This window comes from Cucumis sativus, chromosome 6 (assembly GCF_000004075.3).
Source record: "Cucumis sativus cultivar 9930 chromosome 6, Cucumber_9930_V3, whole genome shotgun sequence".
NCBI classification, from domain to species: Eukaryota; Viridiplantae; Streptophyta; class Magnoliopsida; order Cucurbitales; family Cucurbitaceae; genus Cucumis; species Cucumis sativus.
In genome coordinates, this window is record NC_026660.2 from 3,316,830 (window position 1) to 3,335,311 (window position 18,482).

The following is an 18,482-nucleotide window of genomic DNA, read 5'->3' on the forward strand; positions in this document are numbered from 1 at the left end:
AGTGTTGGAAGTTACATGGTTGTCTCCCTGGAGGTAAGAGACGCTCTAACAATGACAAACAGAACCTGAGGCAGGCTTATGTCAGTAAGTCTGCCAGCCCCTCTCAAGCATCTGGGGATCTTTAGTTTCAGTCTGCTTAGTTGTCGTTATTGTTTTACAACATTGTATTTTGTTTTGCTTGGATTTGGTTTTTGCTGCCCCTTGCTCGTTTTTCTGATTTTGTATTTTTGGGCCTTTTTATTTGGTGTGGTCAATCTCTTGTATCTTTCTTTGATGGTTTTATTTTTGTTTTTTGGCAAATATGATGAGTTGGGGTGTCAACTTTGTTGAGATATTCGAGTGTGCTTTCTGTTCCTTAGTCTCTTCTTTGTTTTGGTGCTCTATGTATATCTCTCTTGACTTTAAGCATTAGTCTTGATTTCTTAATAATAATTTAGAAAAAAGTATATTTCTTATTCATGTAGAATCAAAGTAAAGTTACATGTATATAATATATATAGATAACAAATAATCTAAGTGTTGTCTCCAAATTGTAAAATAGAAAAAATTCTTTGGAGAGGCCTTTAGCGTGAAGTCTTGCTTTTAAAGAGCTCAATACGTCACTAACAAGAAGGAACGAAAAGGGTGAGAGGGGATCCCCTTGACGAATTGCCCCCCTTTTTATCTTTTTCATGAAATGGAAACGAAAAATTTCATTGATTATGAAAAAAGCTCGGCCTTGGAGGCCTCAAAATTCATAATTCTGCCTTGCTAGCAAAATGGGACTGGAGATTTGCTATGGAAGATTCTGCCTTTTGGAGAAAAATTATTTGTAGCATCCACAGTAAAAAGCCTTTTGATTTGTTCACAATGGAAAAGTCTAGAAATAGTTTAAGGAGCCCATGGATTAGCATCTCAAAGGTGTGGAGGTTGGTGGAATCTCTAGCATTAACTGAACTTGGTAATGGTAGTAGAACAAGTTTTTGGTCAGACACCTGGGTTGGAACCTCACCACTGAAAGGCCTTTTTCCCAACTTTACAGAATAGCCTTACTTCCCCAAGGCTCGGTTGCCGATCATTGGAATTTTGCTACCCTCTCTTGGTCCCTACCATTTAGAAGAAGTTTAAAAGATGCTGAAATTGTCGAATTTGAATAATTACTCCCTCTTCTCTTAGATGAACAAGTTCTTGATTTCGAAGATCACAAGGTTTGGTCTATTGACCCCATGGCTGGTTTACGGTTAAAGCCTTATGGAAGTCCTCAAGCCCCCGGAGAGTTAATGTTCTGATTTGGGTCCCTCAACAGTGCTGATATACTTCAAAAGAAGGCCTCCAACAAGTGCTTTCTTCCCTCAGTTTGCCCCCTCTATTTGAAAGCTAATGAGACTTCACTCATTTGTTCTTATTTTGCCCTTTCGCCTCTTTTTGCTGGAACAGATTTTTCTCCATCTTCAACATTGTTTGGGTTTTTGATGGCTCTATTTGCTCCTCGATTCTTCAGTTTCTAGAGGGCCCTCCATTCTCCAAGAAGCCAAGACTATTATGGTTCAATTTGCTAAAAGCTATCGTCTCCAAATTGTGGTTTGAAAGAAATCAGAGGATATTCCACGACAAAGAAAAACCATGTTCATAAATCCTCTCTGCAAAAAGAAGTGCAGCAGCTTGGGTTTTCTTGAACAATGAGTTCGTGGCTTACTCTATTCAAGATATTTATCTCAACTGGGCAGTTTTCCTATCCCATCCAGCCACTTAATTTTCATCCAGCATTGTTTCCAGCCCCATTTTTGTATCTCTCAGTAGCTGTATTTTTGCTTCTGTCTTTACATCATCTTGTTACTCTTTTTTTCTAGTCTTGGCCTATGTTAATTTGCTGGACTTTCAAATTTTATTTTCTGTGCTTAGTTCATGCTTAGTTATGGGAAATGATGTTTTGGTGCTAAGGAGGTGTCAACCTAGTTGAGATGTCTGGGTGCACCTTCTGATCCCCTGGGGCTTTTTGGTTTATGCTTCTTTATTTTTCTCATTGTATATACCTCTTGTACTTTGTGATTTTATCATTAATAAAAAAGTTCGTCTCCTTTTCAAAAAAAATGAAAAAAGTGTACAAAGTACAACAATAATATTAGGATCGACAAGTGCATCCAGACATCTCAACTAGGTTGACACCCACTGTAGCTTGAATCTGGCCCCTTGGTCTTCCATTGATGAAGATGGAGAATTTTGGATGGGTGACACACCCATCATCTATGCTATCCAATTTTGGATCAAAGTTTTTGTCGATCAGGAGTTTTTAATGATAGTCCAATCTGCTCGATCAAACGACTTTTACATGCTAATTTGAGGATCCATCATTTTTTCCTTTTGGACCTATAATCCTCATCTACTTTATTTGCTATAAGAATGGGATCTAAAATTTGTCTTCCTTCTATGAATGCACTTTGGGTGGGGGTTATAATGGTATTCATAATCTTCTTGAGACGATGTTGGTTTGCTTTTTTCTCCCTTTGTTATAGCTCGTTCTCTTGGTTTCATTGTTTTTGTTTTGGCCTTTTTGTTCGTTATTATCTCGTTGTGTTTCATCTCTTTTCTTTGTACTTTGAGCTTTAGTTTAACTCATTATATCCATGAAAATACTTGTTTCCGTCTAAAAAAAAGAGAGAAGTAAATTTGCTAGACATATATGAAGGAAGAGAATGGAAGTATGATATAAAAACCCTGTTATAAAAGTAACAAATAGCCTTGTAATAGATAAATAATTGACTTCTCACGTACACATTTTTTGGTTGATGTAAGGTTGATAGTTTCTTTATGCTTGATTCAATGGTTGGTAGTTACTTTATGCACCTTGACTGCTCAGTTGTTGAGCAACGCTATTCGTTTACTTGAAAGAATTTTTTTTCCTGCAGCATGAAGTTCTTATACCCGGACTAGATTCTATTCTCACATCTGATGTTGCTGAAGGTGATGATCATGGATCTGAAAGTGAGGCTTCAGAGTGGTCTTTTGCTTCTTTTAGTAATGAACAGGAGTCCCAAACCACTGATAGGGATATAATGATGGTAATTCTTTTGTCACTTTCTAAATTCTTCTGTGTCTATACCCTAGAAGTTAATTTTAAAAAAACTTAATCCCATGTGTGAACGGGCTTGATTTTTTTATCATTAGGTTCATCTGCTCCATCTTGCATGTGCCCCTAAAGGACCATTGGCTGATGCTCTGCCAAAATTGGCATCTGAACTTTGCAATCTGGGGGTATGCTCAATAATTATTCCTTACCCATGTCCTTTCCCAATTCTTATCTTTATCTATTTGGCTGTCAGGTCCTGTCAAAAGCGGCTTTGGATTTAGCTTCTAAGCCATCTTCCACGTTTCATAAAAAATTTAAGACTGCTTTCCAGGAACAGATGGTGCTTCGTGATTCTTTCTATTTAAATTAGTTTCATACTCCTGCCTCTATTATTTCTTGTAGTTCAATTCTTACATTTTATTTCTTCCACATTTTGTTTTACCTAGAATGCTACTAGTTTCTCCCAGTTTTGGACTTCTGATTTTGGTGGCTCAGCATCTTCTCAACTGAGTTCTCGCTATCTCAACGATTTTGAGGAGCTAAAGCCCCTTGGTAATGTGTTCTGGCGTTTTGCATGTGCATGTGTTATTAATGTTCAATTTGTAATAATGTTGATGGTTTCTCTCGCTCTACATATGATTTTGATAAGAGACTATATAATTAGTGATTTTTTTTGCAGTCCCATTGGACGGGTCTTTTATTATGTGATTTCATTTTAGCAAGAAATTTATTTCTTGTCCAAAAAGTTAAAAAGTTGATAAAAGATTCATTCAGAAGGAAAACCATGTACTCTAGTGGGTGAAGGCACAGGGAGTCCTTCCCCCAACAAAATTACAAAACGACCTCTTCCATTTTTTAAATTAAATTAAATTTAATTTTCTTAATAAGAAATGGAACTTTTCATTGAATAAATGAAAAGAAAAAAGGAAGGTGTAATGGTTACAAAAAAGCTTGTGTTGTGTACTCCAATGAGGCACAAACTTTACAAGGTTAAAAAATAATCAAAAGAATTGTACTTTACAAGGTTAAATGGGGTTTGGGACCTTAAAATTCCCCCTTTGGACTCGTTCGGAACCATCCCATCAAGCACTCTATTTCTGCCAATAACCCGGATCTTCTGAAAGTGTACGGCTCCACACTCTAGGAACCTGAATGCTTCATTAGGTCAGTAAATGTTAATTCTTCATCGGAGTGTCTCAAATTTTCTAAATCCTCCATCTCTAATTCGAAGGCATCGTTTCTGCGAGGTTCCCCCGGCAAAGATGATATTTCTTTCAAGAATCAGCTTGAAATTTCCTCTCCTATTAGTGTCAGTTGTGAAGATTCAGCTGAAATCACCAGCGAGGTTGACCTTAAATTAGACTCAGAAATTGAAAAGATGGACCTTAATGTTTTGTTTAATGATGAGAACTTCCCTCCAAATAGAATTCCTCTGGATCTGCCAAAAGATTTATTGTCTATAGTCGATGATTGCAGAATTATTTTGGCTTAATTTAGAAATGCAGCCATCCCATTTTTTCTCCCAGCTATCATGAAGATTTTTCTCCTGTAACACTAGGGGTTTGAATGATTCCTCCAAACGTGCAGCCCTAAAAAATTCATCAAAAATTGCAGCCCGGATGTAGTCATGACTCAAGAGTCCAAGAAGGAATTCTTATATGTGATTTTGGGACTACTGGTTTTTTTCAGCCTCTTCTGGTTTTTGGACTATTTTGGCATGACAACTTCGTGGTTGCCAGTTGCATCTTCTTGCAAGTCTCTAGATTCGAATGGATTCCTTACGGGAGAGATATTTTGTTATGCTTTGTATTCAGTTTCTCCTCATTTTGGTTCTGCTTAGCTTAATTTTTCTGTTGGATTTTACCTTTTGTATTGCCCCAGTTCTTATTTGTTTAGTTTGTTTGAATGTTCTTGTCTTTTCCTCTTTTTGCTCCTAGTATAATACTCTTGTACTTTGAGCGTTAGTCTTATTTATTATTATTAATGAAGAGGCTTCTCTCCATTTGAAAAAAAATAAAAATAAAACAGAAAGACTTCTAAAGTTACGGTTTGTTAAACTGATCAACATGAGGTGAATACTGAGTATCTCTTTTTTTTTTAAAATAGTATCTACTTGTATTTGTTGTATTATGTTTGCTAGAAGATTTTATTTTTATTTATATTTGTCATCTTTTTGTTTGTTTTTTCATTTAACTAAGCTAATTTTCTCATTGTGAATAAGACCAAAATTATTATTCCTAATAATTCTAGAGTAAATTTTTTTAAATTTAATTTAAAAAAATAATTTAATCTCTGTTTTAAGGTTTTGTTAGATTTTAGTGAATGAACTTATTATTTTTTTTGTGGTGAATCACAGCAGTCAATTTTCTTTTTCTTTTTCTTCTTTACATAAAAAGTTCTTTTATTGTTGTTATTATGATTATTATTTTTATTTTCTTTCATTCTATTGACATAGCGAGATATTTTTCTTGACTCTATTATGAGTTACAGGTCATGGTGGTTTTGGACATGTGGTATTGTGCAAGAATAAATTAGATGGTCGACATTATGCTGTGAAAAAAATTCGCCTCAAGGACAAAATATTACCTGTCAATGATCGCATCTTAAGGTATAATTATTTCAAGATATATAGTCATGATAGTTTATAAGTAGGGATGTTTTTTTCCCTACGAGCCCCGGGAATCCTCATGTAGGCAGGGAACAAGTGAGGGTTGTGGAGAACAAATCTCTGTGAGCTAATTGGAGATGGGACGAGGAATATATTCCTTGTCACTGCTCCTACCCCACTTCATTTAGCTTTTTATTTATTTCTACTACGACTAGTACTATATATAATTAATTAATTAACTAATTAAAATTTAAATTTAAAGACATATTGCTTAATTGACTTAGATAACTTGGTTAAATATTTAAATTATATGTATTTATGTAATTATGGATAATTAGGTAACTTGATAGATAATATTATCTTGTTTGTATAAGGTTGAAGAAAGTTCTTTTTAAATTTGGATTCTCTGTAGGGAATTAACCATATGAATGATAAATTTTAGGAAGAAATTAACTGTTTGATTAACAAATTTTCAAAACAATTAATTTAATTTATTAGTTTTAAAAGGAAAAACCAAAAGGTGAACCAGGAAACCAGATCCCTCAAAATTTAGGAGGGAATTTTACGGAAATGGGCAATTAAATGGGGACGTGTAGGGAGATGGGGAATCCATTCTTGCTCTACCTGGTGGACATCTCCTATTTATACAATCAGATGAAAACTCTATTTTACTGGATTCATATGACGGCTAAACACAAGGCAAAAGAAACCTGAAACTATACTTGGAAGTCAATTGGTACTAATTAGAATTACCAAAGTCGGGAATTTAGATGCAATCTTGTTAATGCCTAAAGTCTTGACAATGAAGTCCATTCTTACGTTCATCAGGGCATTCACTCTTTATTGTGTATAGTGAATTTATCACAGAATGCAGAAACCAACCAAAAAAATTCACAGTTCACAATTTAGATTTAAAGCTTGTCAGTTAACTGTAAACTCAGACTGGAGGAGATTTAGAGAATATACCTTGAATGATATATAATTAAATTTACCTTCACCCATTAGCTTAAGCTTTTGGATCAATTGGTGATTTAGGATGGTATTAGAGCAGGTGATTTAGGGAGGTCTTGTGCTTCAAGCTCTTGCATTGTTGTTTCCTCCCCAATTAAAATTAATTTCAACTTGTTGGGCCTTCTTCGCACACAACACAAGTAAGAGGGAGTGTTGAATGATATATAATTAATATTTTACCTTCACCACTACCTTAAGTTTTTGGATGAATCAGTGATTTAAGACTTTCTAAGTATAGACTTTTTGTTGCATTTTTTATTTTCCCTTTTATTGTCAAAAAAGAAAGAAAAGAGTAAACTAACCCATTTGATAAGATGTTCAGATTGTTTGATAGCTTGACGATATTGTATCTTCTCTTATAAAACTCTTGAAGTGCCAGCTTCTTCTTGGTTGCAAGTTGTAACTGTTGTATTGGCCACTGGAAACCTGGTGCTTTTCACATATCAATCGTTAGTAGATCCACTTTCTTGGAAATCCAACTGTCGGGATCCACTAGTTTTTTGTACTTATGAGTAGGTAGTCTTTGTCTAAGCTCTTACTCAGTTCTGCTTGCTATAGTCATCCTGTCATTCAATCTCTTCCTTTATTTTTAGCTGTTGGGTGGTGTCAAGGAGCTCCTTTTTTTTTTTTTTTTTTTTAAAGGAAACAACCTCATTTATTTATTTATTTTTGAAACGGAGATAAGCTTCTTTATTAATAATGGAAAATGAGACTAATGCTCAAAGTACAAGAGAATTATACTAAGAGCAAAGTAAGAAAAGACAAAAACATCCAAACAAACTGCCTGAAGATGATCTCAGCCAATACAAGGGAAAACGACCAAAACAAACAATTGCAAAGAACAAGCTAAAGAGGCGAAATCCAACAGAAAAAATGAAGCTAAAATAGAACCAAAATGAAGAAAACTGAATACAAAGCATAACGAAATAACTCTCTCAAAAGGAAAAGATTTAGATCTAGAGACTAGCAAGAATATGCAACTGGTGATCTCAAAGCTATCTTGCCAAAGTAGTCCAAAACCCAGAAGAGGAACAAAAAAATCTTTCAAAATATCAGCATCAGCAAAAGGTTGTACTTTCTTTTGCAACACCTCAACACCCCATGTTGAATCTTCAAAGACAAAGTTTGATGTTCCAATTGAAAACTAATCCCCAGGCGTGTAGAAATATTAAAAATATTCACCTAAATATTTCTCTCATAAGCCACTTTAATAGATTCTAGCACCTTCTTCGACTATAACACGATTCATGAGGAACAAGATAATCTCATAGAATAGGCTTGAGAAATATTAGAGGAGCAGCCATAGTTTCTGGCAATGAAGACTTTTAGAGATGAGTTGCACAAAACATTAACATTCTCTCTTTCTGAACTAAATACTTCTTGGCAGTTACCATGAAAAGCCAACAATACTTTACCATAGGAACCACGTGCAAACCTTTTCTTCAACACATACCTCAATACAGATGGTGAATGCTCAAATAGTTGATAATCTGGACTAGTCCAATAAAAGTAGGGAAGCCTTCAAGATTAAAGCAATGAACTTTAGATCTAATATGTATATATTTTTTTGAAACAGAGAAAAGCCATTCCACTCTTGGGTCATCCCGAGCAAAGCCATTACACAAACTTCTGAATTCTCTTTTTGCTTTCTCTTACTATATTGGAACAATATTGGAGGTCAAACAACATGGGAGGGCTGAACTGCTAATTTAAGCAAAAATAATTCCACAATCATTGACTATTGTCAACAAATCCTTTGACAGATCCAAGGGAACTTTATTTGGAGGGAAGCCTTCATCATTAAACAAAGCATTAAGACCCACCCCTTCAATTTCTGAATCTAATTTAAGGTCAAACGCGCTGAGAGCACCGGTTGATTCTTCACTACTAACACTGAATGGAGAGGAAATATCAAGCTGGTTCTTGAAAGAATAATCAGCTTTGCAGAGGGAGCCCACAGAATTGAAGTCTTTGTGTTAGTGATGGTGTAGAAATATTGAAAAGCTCAGATGTAGAATCTGCATTTACTGATCTAATAAAGCATTCAGGGGCCTGAACTTTAGAGCTGTATACTTCAAGAAGATCCAGATTCTTATAAGAAATGGAGTGCTTGATGGGATGGATCCGAAGAGAGTCCAAAGGGGGAACTTTAAGGTCAAACCCCATTTAATTCCGATTTTAGTAGGGCAGTTCAAACATTGTTGAAGGAGGTTTGCTTATGGATGTAATGTCTAAGAATTTTTGGAGCATGAGGGGATTTACTTTGGCACACTTGAAATGATTGGAAATTCCACAATCTGGAGAAAGATGGCCTCTGCACTAGCAAAATTTGAATTTTACGTTTCTGAGGCAATTTGAAACGTTTTTTTCATCAAAAGTGTGAGTTGTCAACAGAAATTTTTGGACAAAATTCATAATTACTCTTAATGGGAATAAAGTGGGCCTTTTTTCCATTAATCCTCTCACTTCATGACTCGTTTAATGATTCTTAGGCTACCAGAATTTTAAAAATTGGACCAATAGAAGTGGATCCCACTGTCCTTTTGCAACATCGGTTAGTCTTGGGTTCGGCAAAATTCAAATTAGGAGTCTATTTAGTTGCCTGCGAAATTAATTCATTTTCAACCTGAATGTCGGCCACTGTCTTCTTCTCTGGCGCCAATGGGATGACCAGAAACTTCTTCAGAATTTCAAATGGATTTCTACCTTGGGGAAGAACTGTAAACACTGATTTCGGGACTTTCAGTACTGATGGGCAGGAAGAAGGATCAATATCTCCATCAAGTAAAACATCTCTAACTCTCAAACAGTCAATAGAGTTTTTAAAATCATCCCATAAGGAAGGAACTTTGAAAGGACGGGTAGGATTTTGGAATTCAAAATCTCCAAAATGAAGGTAGATATTTTCTCTTTTTAGGTCAGTAATTTCAATCGTGGGCGGTACAAAACCACATAAATTCTTCTTAACTTGAATCCGGGCTTCACTAACGTTGGTTAAGTTCAGAGTTTCAGAGGCTATATTTGTGAGACCTCCAAAGTGATCCCCAATAACCACAAAGGTACTTCTACACCAGTAATTCAAAGGGAGGTTTTTAATCTTGAGCCAATCGCCACAGCCTTTTTGAACAAGTGTCCAACTGTGTTTGAGGTTATCCCATCTTTCGAATTTGAGGTGAAAATTCCCTAGGCCTGTCATTTGCCTTTCTCACGGATGAAGTCTAATATTGATCCTTGCTCAATGCTAATGAGGGCATTCTAACAATTTTCGTTTGAAAAAGAACTTTCAGCCTCTTACGAATCAGTCTCTAGTTGTTAAACAAATAATTTTAATATACTCCATAGATTTACAAAATTAACCTTCATAACTTCATGGTTCTTAATCAACTACTACTTCTGTTTTGGAGGGGTAGAAGGGTTAGGCACTTGAAGCTTCCTGTTTTGACTAGGAATTTGAGTGATTTCCTTGGTTTTGGACCTTGGAGCAGGGGAGTTTGAAAGACTAGATTTCATCATTTCAACATAACTTATTTTTCTTCTCATATTCGAAGAAGGAATCTTGGAGATATTTCAGAATACCATCTATTGTAATACAATTTTTCGACAAACTTTCCCGAACAACTTCCAACCTTGCTGATCTTTTCCTAGCACACTCTATAAAAGATCCCTTCAATATGGTCAGTGATCGTAACTTAGAATCCATCTCGACTTAGTTTGAAACTTCGATATTCTCAATCTTCTTCTTTCAACATCCCCGAATTTCCTAAAATGGCTGTCCATCGACATTCTGAGTAAGTCAGCTATTATTGACTGGGTCCATCTAAGTTGGCTATCGAAATGAAAGATGCTTCTGCCGGCTTCTACATCTTTGATAAAGCAAACATCTTCCTCTTTCCAAATGCAATAGTGTGACTCATCGATTTTGCAACTAACAACCTCCATGTTATGCTTTGAGAATTAACGGATAGGTCTGCTAAGAAACCTGTTTGCCAGAAAGGGGAGGAGAGAGGAGAGAGGGGAGAGAACTTACCTGAGGTTTTTCCCTTAATAAATAAACGAGACAAAAACTCATAGTACAAGAAGATTATACAATGAGCATTCGAACCAAGGATCGGGAGGTACACCTGGACATCTCAACTAGGTTGACACCCCCTTAGCACTCTCATCGTATCTATACATAATAAAAAGACAAAACGTCTAATAATGTCCAAATGTAGGGCTAACCACAGTCAATACAAATAAAAAAAACATAAGCAACAACTTCTAACAAGACTAGGAATTACAGCCAAAAAAAGAACGAATCTTTTCTAGAAACACCAAAGGTCGTGAGCCAAATCTGAATCATCAACAAGGAGAAAATATGAAGGCCTGTCTGTTTAGTAAGATATCTTGCATAGAAGTCTTTAAATTGTTTACTCAGAGAGCACCACGAAGAGGAGGCATTCATACGTGTGAACTCGTCTCTATGGAACCAAGAGGAGGCTTTATTGTGAAAGATCGTCTGATTTCTCTCAGACCACAGTTCCACCAAAATTGTCTTTAATGGCATTTGCACCAAAGCCAGGACGCATTTTTCATCATAACTGGACCAATAAGTAATTGTCTAACATTATTCTTGCATTCTTTATCAAGAACCTAGTTGAGACTATAAGTGTGAAAGAGTTTACTCCAACACTTGGCAGCATATACACATTCAAACAAGATATGCTGGAGTTCCTCATGAAATTTGAGACAATGAGCATATATGTTGCGAAATATAATGATTGGGTAATTTCTTTTGCATAAAGGATGCACAATTTAAACTCCCGAACAACATAATCCATAGAATTATACTCACCCTCCTTGGGCTTCTAGATCTTTAAAGGCATTTTCCAACTGTAGATCCATCGGAGAGACTGGAGATAAGTGCTTAGATAATGACTTTACTGAAGAAACCCTATTAGTTTCCAGTGACGAGATTCTTTTATGCTCAATATTGGATAAACTTGTCCTTTCCAAGCAGCCTAGGAGAAGTTGAAAATCAGAGATTTCAACCTCCTTCGACAATCTTCTAAAATTAAGAGACCAAAAGGAAGTGGGGGTGCCCCAATGTTCTGAAACCGAGCCTTTAGGATTAAGGGCAATTCTGTACTGTCTCGAGAATCTGTTCTTCAAAGCAATTCTGTCCATCCACGGATCCAACCAAAACAGAATTCTGTCACCTTTCCATTTTTAAAAACGGCCAGCATTTCTACTTTTTGCTACTGTCTAGAAATATCTATCAAAAGGCTTCTTAAACTTGAATTTTCTTTGCCACTTGTGTGCCATTGAAAGCGGCTACTCCCGTGAATACTACAAACCACCTTACACCATAGAGAGTTCTGTTTTGCCATAAACCTGTCCCCCACTTGGCAAGAAGAGCCATGTTTCTAAATGTTAGCTTGTCCAACCCGAGGCCCCCATCTCCTTGGGATTTGGAAACTAATTCCCATTTCACTAGGTGTTTCAACTTGCTACCATTGTTCCCTTACCAAAAGAAGATCTTCGTGGATTTTTCAATGGAATTAGAGATTTTTTCTGGCATGAGGAATGTGGACATGTAGTACGTTGGGAGATCGGAGAGCACTGATGAGCAAAGGGTAAGTCTTTTTCCTATTGAAATATTGATTCACTTCCACTTATCTAACTTTTTTTTGTACTTTGTCTAAAACAGACTGCCAAAAGTGAACACATTTTGGATATCCTCCCAAAGGAAGACTGATGCAATTATAAACAGTACAGTCATTAAATCTTACTATTGGCTGTTATTTCTGTTTTAACCATTCTTTGTTAGTAGTTGTTTTTGTCTGTTAGTAGCTGTTATTCCTGTTTTCAACTGTTGTTGTTAATAGCTGTTTTCTTCTGTTAATAAGCTGTTGGCAGCTGTTATTGCCAAACTAATCAGTTACAACAACTGATTAGTTACACTCAACCAACACTCACAGCTATAAATCATCATTCTCCTATTGAGAATGACGGAATAGATTCTTGAATAAAAGAGAGAAATTAATTCCAGCTTTGAATTACATCAAAGACCTAGATACATCAAAGGGTGTTTTTCTATTTTGCGTTTCAGCATGAATGCTGCTAAGGAGATCTTATTTTCCAGTCTCTGGTTTCATTGAACAAAATTGTAGAAATACTGGATGCCTGTATACTGTTAATCCAATTGCCGTCAATAGCAAGTATTTTTTAAGTTTATCTTTTGCCTGGAACACCACTAAAAAATTTGTTTGGTTGTTTTTTAAGTTTTCAAGCATAACTTCATCGGACTTGCAAAAGATTTAGGTGTCGTCTGCATATATGAAGGAGGGGAACATAAACATTGTCAAGGAGCTCTTCATGTACACTCTCTTGAAGAGAGATGTTCTAGAAGATCCCTTTCTGAGTTTGTTAAATGCCAATTCTCATATAATTGTGAGGGAGATGGCACACCCACGGGAGCAAATTAGTAATTATCCATATTCTTGGATGTTTCAATAGTAACACATTGGCTGGAGTGGCCATCCCTTACTATGTTAAAGCTATCACCATTGTAGCTTGCTACTATACCAAGGATAAAGAGGGCTTGCCCACCAAATATTCCTTTTATTTTCTTTTCATACTTCATTCACAACTTTTTTTCGTAGTTTTATACTTTGTGCAATATGTTTATGGATTTATTTTGTTGAGGTATTAGGGAGGTGGCCACTCTTTCCCGTTTGCAACATCAACATGTTGTTCGGTATTATCAGGTGAGTGTTCTAAAAATTTCTTTTCATATTACAAGTAGTGCCTTGAGACATTATTTAATGCTTCCACTATTTTGAGAGGTTCATTTTACTTGCTGGGATAGTATTTGATAGGAACCCTTTATATAATATGAAATCTAAAACTTACATTGATGATAATTTAGACCACTCAAAATATTAGACACAATGTATGAAGACTAAAATACAATATAGAAAAGAAAAAACCACCATAACTAACTTGGTAAGTTGTAACTCTCTTTACAAACTTTTCCAAACCACAAAACTACTTAAAAGTTGAAACCCTTCATAACTATATTTCTACTTCAGCCCTTCCTCCTACACACGTTCGAAGATGGAGTTAAACAGCATCAGAATTCACACTGTTAGTAGATAGTGTGTTTCATCTATTTGAAAAAGTGTTTTGCATAGAATGTAGATTTAGATGTCACACCATTGTGTGTTAAAGCACTGAGTTAAATATTCTTTTTTCTTAAAAAAGGAAACGAGCCTCTTCAATAAAAAAAATGAATTGAAAATACAAAGAGATAAAGTACAATGGTGTACAAAGAGATATTTATTGATTTAAACTTTCAAATATTAAGATTAGTAGTTTCAGACATGGAGGTGAAAAGCTTCAAAATCCAAGATTCGTTTTACTGCATATGATTTGAAAGAGAATATTTCCATATTGAGGATGTAGATTTCAGAAAAATTCTTTTAGTGTCTAAGCTCCAACTTGAATGGTTTGTGGAAGCTATTACGAATCTAGTGAAAGAACCAGAATGGAGGTTCTTTTTGGAAAACAAAAATGAAGGATGTGAATCTAGAAGGCTAACTAAATTTCGAACTCCTTCACGGTGGTTCATGAGGTGTGTAGCATGAAAGGGATACAGGGACTTCTCCTTTATTCACATCTTTTCAGATGATTTGAAGAAGAGATGGTCTTCATTTCTTAATAATGAAGAAAGCTTGCTGAAGGCTTTGGAAAATGTAGACGACAAGGATGAGCAGCTGGTTTTGGCAACAGAGAGTAGTACCCTAAAATGGTTGATGGAAACTGACCTTCTCGAACTATTTAGAAGGGAGGAAAGAGACCTTATTCAGAAAAGTAAATTAAACTGGATGTGAACACTAAGTTTTTCCATCGGTTTCTAGCCGCCAAAAAAGAAAAAGTTTACAGTTTTTGCATAGAAAACTGCCAAATACCAATTGCTGGTAAAGCTGCATATTGTTTTCTACTGATGTTTTGTCTTTGAGTGGCTTTAATTAGCTTGTTATTTTCTGCTTGTGTTCGTTTTTAGAATTCCATCATATTTATGTTACCCGAGTATAGTCTTTGTTTAAGTTTTAGCTTATACTTTCCCTTAGTTCTTTTTGCTCTTAGTATAATACTCTTGTACTTTTAGCTTTAGTCTCACTATCATTAATAAAAGGCTTGTTTTCGTTTAAAAAAAAAATTCAAATATTAATCCCAAAGGAGTCCTAGATTTTTATCCTTTTTTTGGATTCCAGAGAATGTTTTCTTTTTTCATGATAAACTATGTACTTTTACGCATCAGTTGAAAAGGCATTCCGTAAAGTGCTTTGTCAAGTATAGATGGTCTTATAAAATTAACATTCAAACCTTTCAGGCATGGTATGAGAGTGGTGTTTCTGATTCTTATGGTGAGGCGGCTTGGGGTTCGATGACTCCATTGAGTTCTACTTTCAGCTATAAAGGTGCGAGTGCGACTGATGCAGAGCATGAGAATAAGACGGAATCAACATATCTCTATATCCAAATGGAATATTGCCCTAGGTAGAATTTTTCTTAAGCTTTGCCACCTCTTCTTCTTTTGCATCTACCATACAATGGGCCTTGTCGAGTGCTTTTTCTTTCAGAATGTGAAGGGATTTAAATTCAATTCATAGAAAGCGCAATATGATCGAGTCTCGAAAGGTTTACATAAATGCGAATTTTGACCAAGTTTAGTTTATAATTTTTATTCTTTACTAATTGCAGTCTCTTGCTTGCTTCTTTTTTCTTTTGTTGTAACTGTATTCACCGTATTTCTAGTCAAATGCTAATTTTTAGATTATTTAAAATGGATTTATTGGCATTAATTTTTTATCCACATTATTGTCTTCTCCTTTTTATTGTTTGAAGGACTCTTCGCCAGGATTTTGAGTCATATACTCGTTTTGATAAAGAATTGGCATGGCATTTATTCCATCAAATTGTGGAAGGTCTGGCACATATACACGGACAAGGGATCATTCATCGAGATTTAACTCCAAGTAACATATTCTTTGATGCCCGCAATGATATCAAAATCGGGGATTTTGGTCTTGGTATGATTTATGTCCTTCAATGCAATTTGAACTTTCTACGCCTATATTTTTCTTACTGTAAGCTTACATTTTCCTTACGAGACTCTTCTGGTAGAAAAGTGACATGGCCAATATAGGCGTAGTTGGAATTCTTGACGTGCAGGAAGGCAAGCTTGAAACTTATGCACATTCTTGCACTCTTATTATTCTGGTCTCTTGGGTGGGTAGCTGGAATTCTTGACGGTGAAAAATTAAAATGATATCGTGTTATGTGGCCAAAACAAGATATCATGGGTAGTTGGAATTGTTGATGATGAAAAATTAAAAAGCAAATGTATAAGGTCAAGCAGTTGTCTCAAGAAAATAGTTGAGTGCAATTTGACCCATCCACAATCATAGAAAGAAATCTAATCACTTATTCCAGTTTTACAAAATTAAAAGTTTAAGGCTAAACATAACTGGTACCCTTAAGTTCGGATAATGTTCCCCAAATTCTGATATATTTTTAAGTTTTATCTATAAAGAAACATTTGGTTGATAAATGAAATAAGAGAAAAATTCTAACACCTATAGGTGATTACAACAAAAATCTCCAATTGAACTAAAATGACTAAATGGGTGCTTATTTTTACACCAATAAAACACGGTAGACAACCAAATCCATAAAATGATCAAAAGAGGAGAAAGTGTCCCTGAAATTATGGCCATTATATTCAACCCACAGTGTCCAAAAAACGCGAACACAAAAGCCAACCAAACTGTCTTCTTACCACCTGACACATCAATAAAGAGCATAAAAATAAAAGATACTGTTGGAGCTAGGTATTGATAGAATCTTTTCACTATAACAAAGAGAGTGGAGCAATCCTGGTCTCATTCCCAGAAGATCTTATGCTCTGAAGTCATCTTTATCTGTTTCATGTGTATGGCACTGTATTGCTAGCTATTTGAATATCAATTAGAACTATAGGAACCGTTGTTTGATGTACACAAGTTGCAATGGCAAAACCCTAATTTTTTCTTGGCACTTGCAAAGCTGCTGGGATGATTATGTCTTGCTGACATGTCTATTCAGTGTTCACAGGCTCATGAGTCTTCCTGCTGTTTGAGCTAAATCATTATCTTGTCCTTGTTTCTTGCAGCCAAGTTCTTGAAGCTGGAGCAATTAGATCAGGATGTAGGTGTTCCTCTCGATACAACTGGAGTTTCAATTGATGGTACTGGTCAAGTTGGGACCTACTTTTACACAGCCCCTGAAATTGAACAAGGATGGCCAAAGATTGATGAAAAAGTAAGTTTCTACTTAGGTTCACTTTGGATTGGCAATTATATTTTCATGTATCTGGGAATGGTTGGTTGATATTGAGTCTTGTGGATTACAGGCTGATATGTACAGTTTAGGGATTGTGTTTTTTGAACTCTGGCATCCTTTTGCAACTGCGATGGAAAGACACCTCGTTCTATCTGATTTAAAGCAGAAAGGAGAACTTCCAACTGTGTGGGTCGCTGAATTTTCTGAACAAGCATCCTTATTACGACGTTTAATGTCTCAGAGTCCATCTGAGCGTCCTTCAGCCTCGGAACTTCTCCAGCATGCCTTTCCTCCAAGGATGGAGTACCAATTGTTAGATAGTAAGTTGGTTATTCTGTTATGTGGTTTGAAGTCTTTTGTGTACAATTAAGTGTGACCTCAAATTTAGTCAAGCCAAAAGTTAAATGAGGTCTTCTTCTTTCCTGTCCTTTTTCTTTCTTCCACTCCTTCCATTTTTTCCTTCTTCCATGCAGAGCAACCACCGTCAGCCATTGCCGCGATTGATGATGACAGTTGCTTTTAATAGAAGAAGGGAAGAAGATGGAAGGAAGAGAGGAAGAAAGAAGAGGAGAGAAAAAAGGGGAAAAAAAAAGAGAAAAATGATTTTGTTTAAAAATTCATTAATTAAAAAGTCAGGAAAAGTACTCTTGTTATAGAAAGTAAATGCTAGTTAGTTTTTCCTTGGTAATTAATAGATAAACTGACAAAAGGACGCAAAAGTGCTACCAAATGCCATTCTTAGGGTAAAATTATTGAGTTTGAAAACTCAAGACCCAAATACAGCCTAAATCAATTCTTAGAGTCCAAAAGCATAAATTTTCCTCATAAAAAAATAATAAATAAAGGAAGAAATATTATTTTGTAGTTTTCTTTCACTTCCTTTTAGGGTTTGTTTCTGTTGAACATCATTTTAGCTTTTCATTATAAATTTGTTGTTTAATGAATAGTTAAGCTTTTATTAAGAAAGAAAGGAAAAACTACTAGGGAATACAAAATATAGGTCTAGAGAGGCAAAGTACAAAGGGGGCCTCCAATGAAAAGAACAAAGATGTAATGGATAATTACAAAAGAGATCATTAACATAAGCTCATAAGGATGCATAGTATCCTAGGGACGACCAAATCTCACTTGGATATATCTCGAGTGGTCACTAAATTATATTGTTTCGTGCCACCCCAATGACTCTACAAAATGGTACATATTTCAACTTGCCATAAAAGGTTTCTCTTCCATAAGGGAGGATGAAGAAGGAATTCCTCAATCATCTATTTCCATGGGAATGTCAAGAGAGGAATAATTGGGTAATATTCTTGGTTACTTCCCTTGTTACCCATTGGTAATTAAATTCTATAGATAGGAATATTTGCCACTTGTATGAAACAATTATTATCATTCTAATAAAAGATTAAAAATCTTGATTCTTTGAGGAATATTCGTTGAGAATACTTA

General features: G+C 35.5%; 1 protein-coding gene across 9 annotated transcripts in view; it reads left to right on the forward strand.

Annotated features, from left to right (window-relative positions):
- LOC101207000 (eIF-2-alpha kinase GCN2) overlaps positions 1-18,482 on the forward strand; it is a 61,419-nt gene that overhangs the window by 13,786 nt on the left and 29,151 nt on the right. For all 9 annotated transcript variants that reach the window (XR_004217599.1, XR_004217598.1, XM_031887739.1 and 6 more), the window contains 10 exons: positions 2,886-3,038; positions 3,145-3,231; positions 3,300-3,386; positions 3,493-3,598; positions 5,537-5,654; positions 13,360-13,414; positions 15,043-15,209; positions 15,558-15,742; positions 16,864-17,012; positions 17,104-17,353. Coding sequence is in view for 7 of the 9 variants with exons in the window: in XM_031887739.1 (XP_031743599.1) it covers positions 2,886-3,038; positions 3,145-3,231; positions 3,300-3,386; positions 3,493-3,598; positions 5,537-5,654; positions 13,360-13,414; positions 15,043-15,209; positions 15,558-15,742; positions 16,864-17,012; positions 17,104-17,353 (1,357 nt within the window). In the remaining 2 variants the exon portion in view is untranslated. The remainder of the gene's footprint in view (positions 1-2,885; positions 3,039-3,144; positions 3,232-3,299; positions 3,387-3,492; positions 3,599-5,536; positions 5,655-13,359; positions 13,415-15,042; positions 15,210-15,557; positions 15,743-16,863; positions 17,013-17,103; positions 17,354-18,482) is intronic.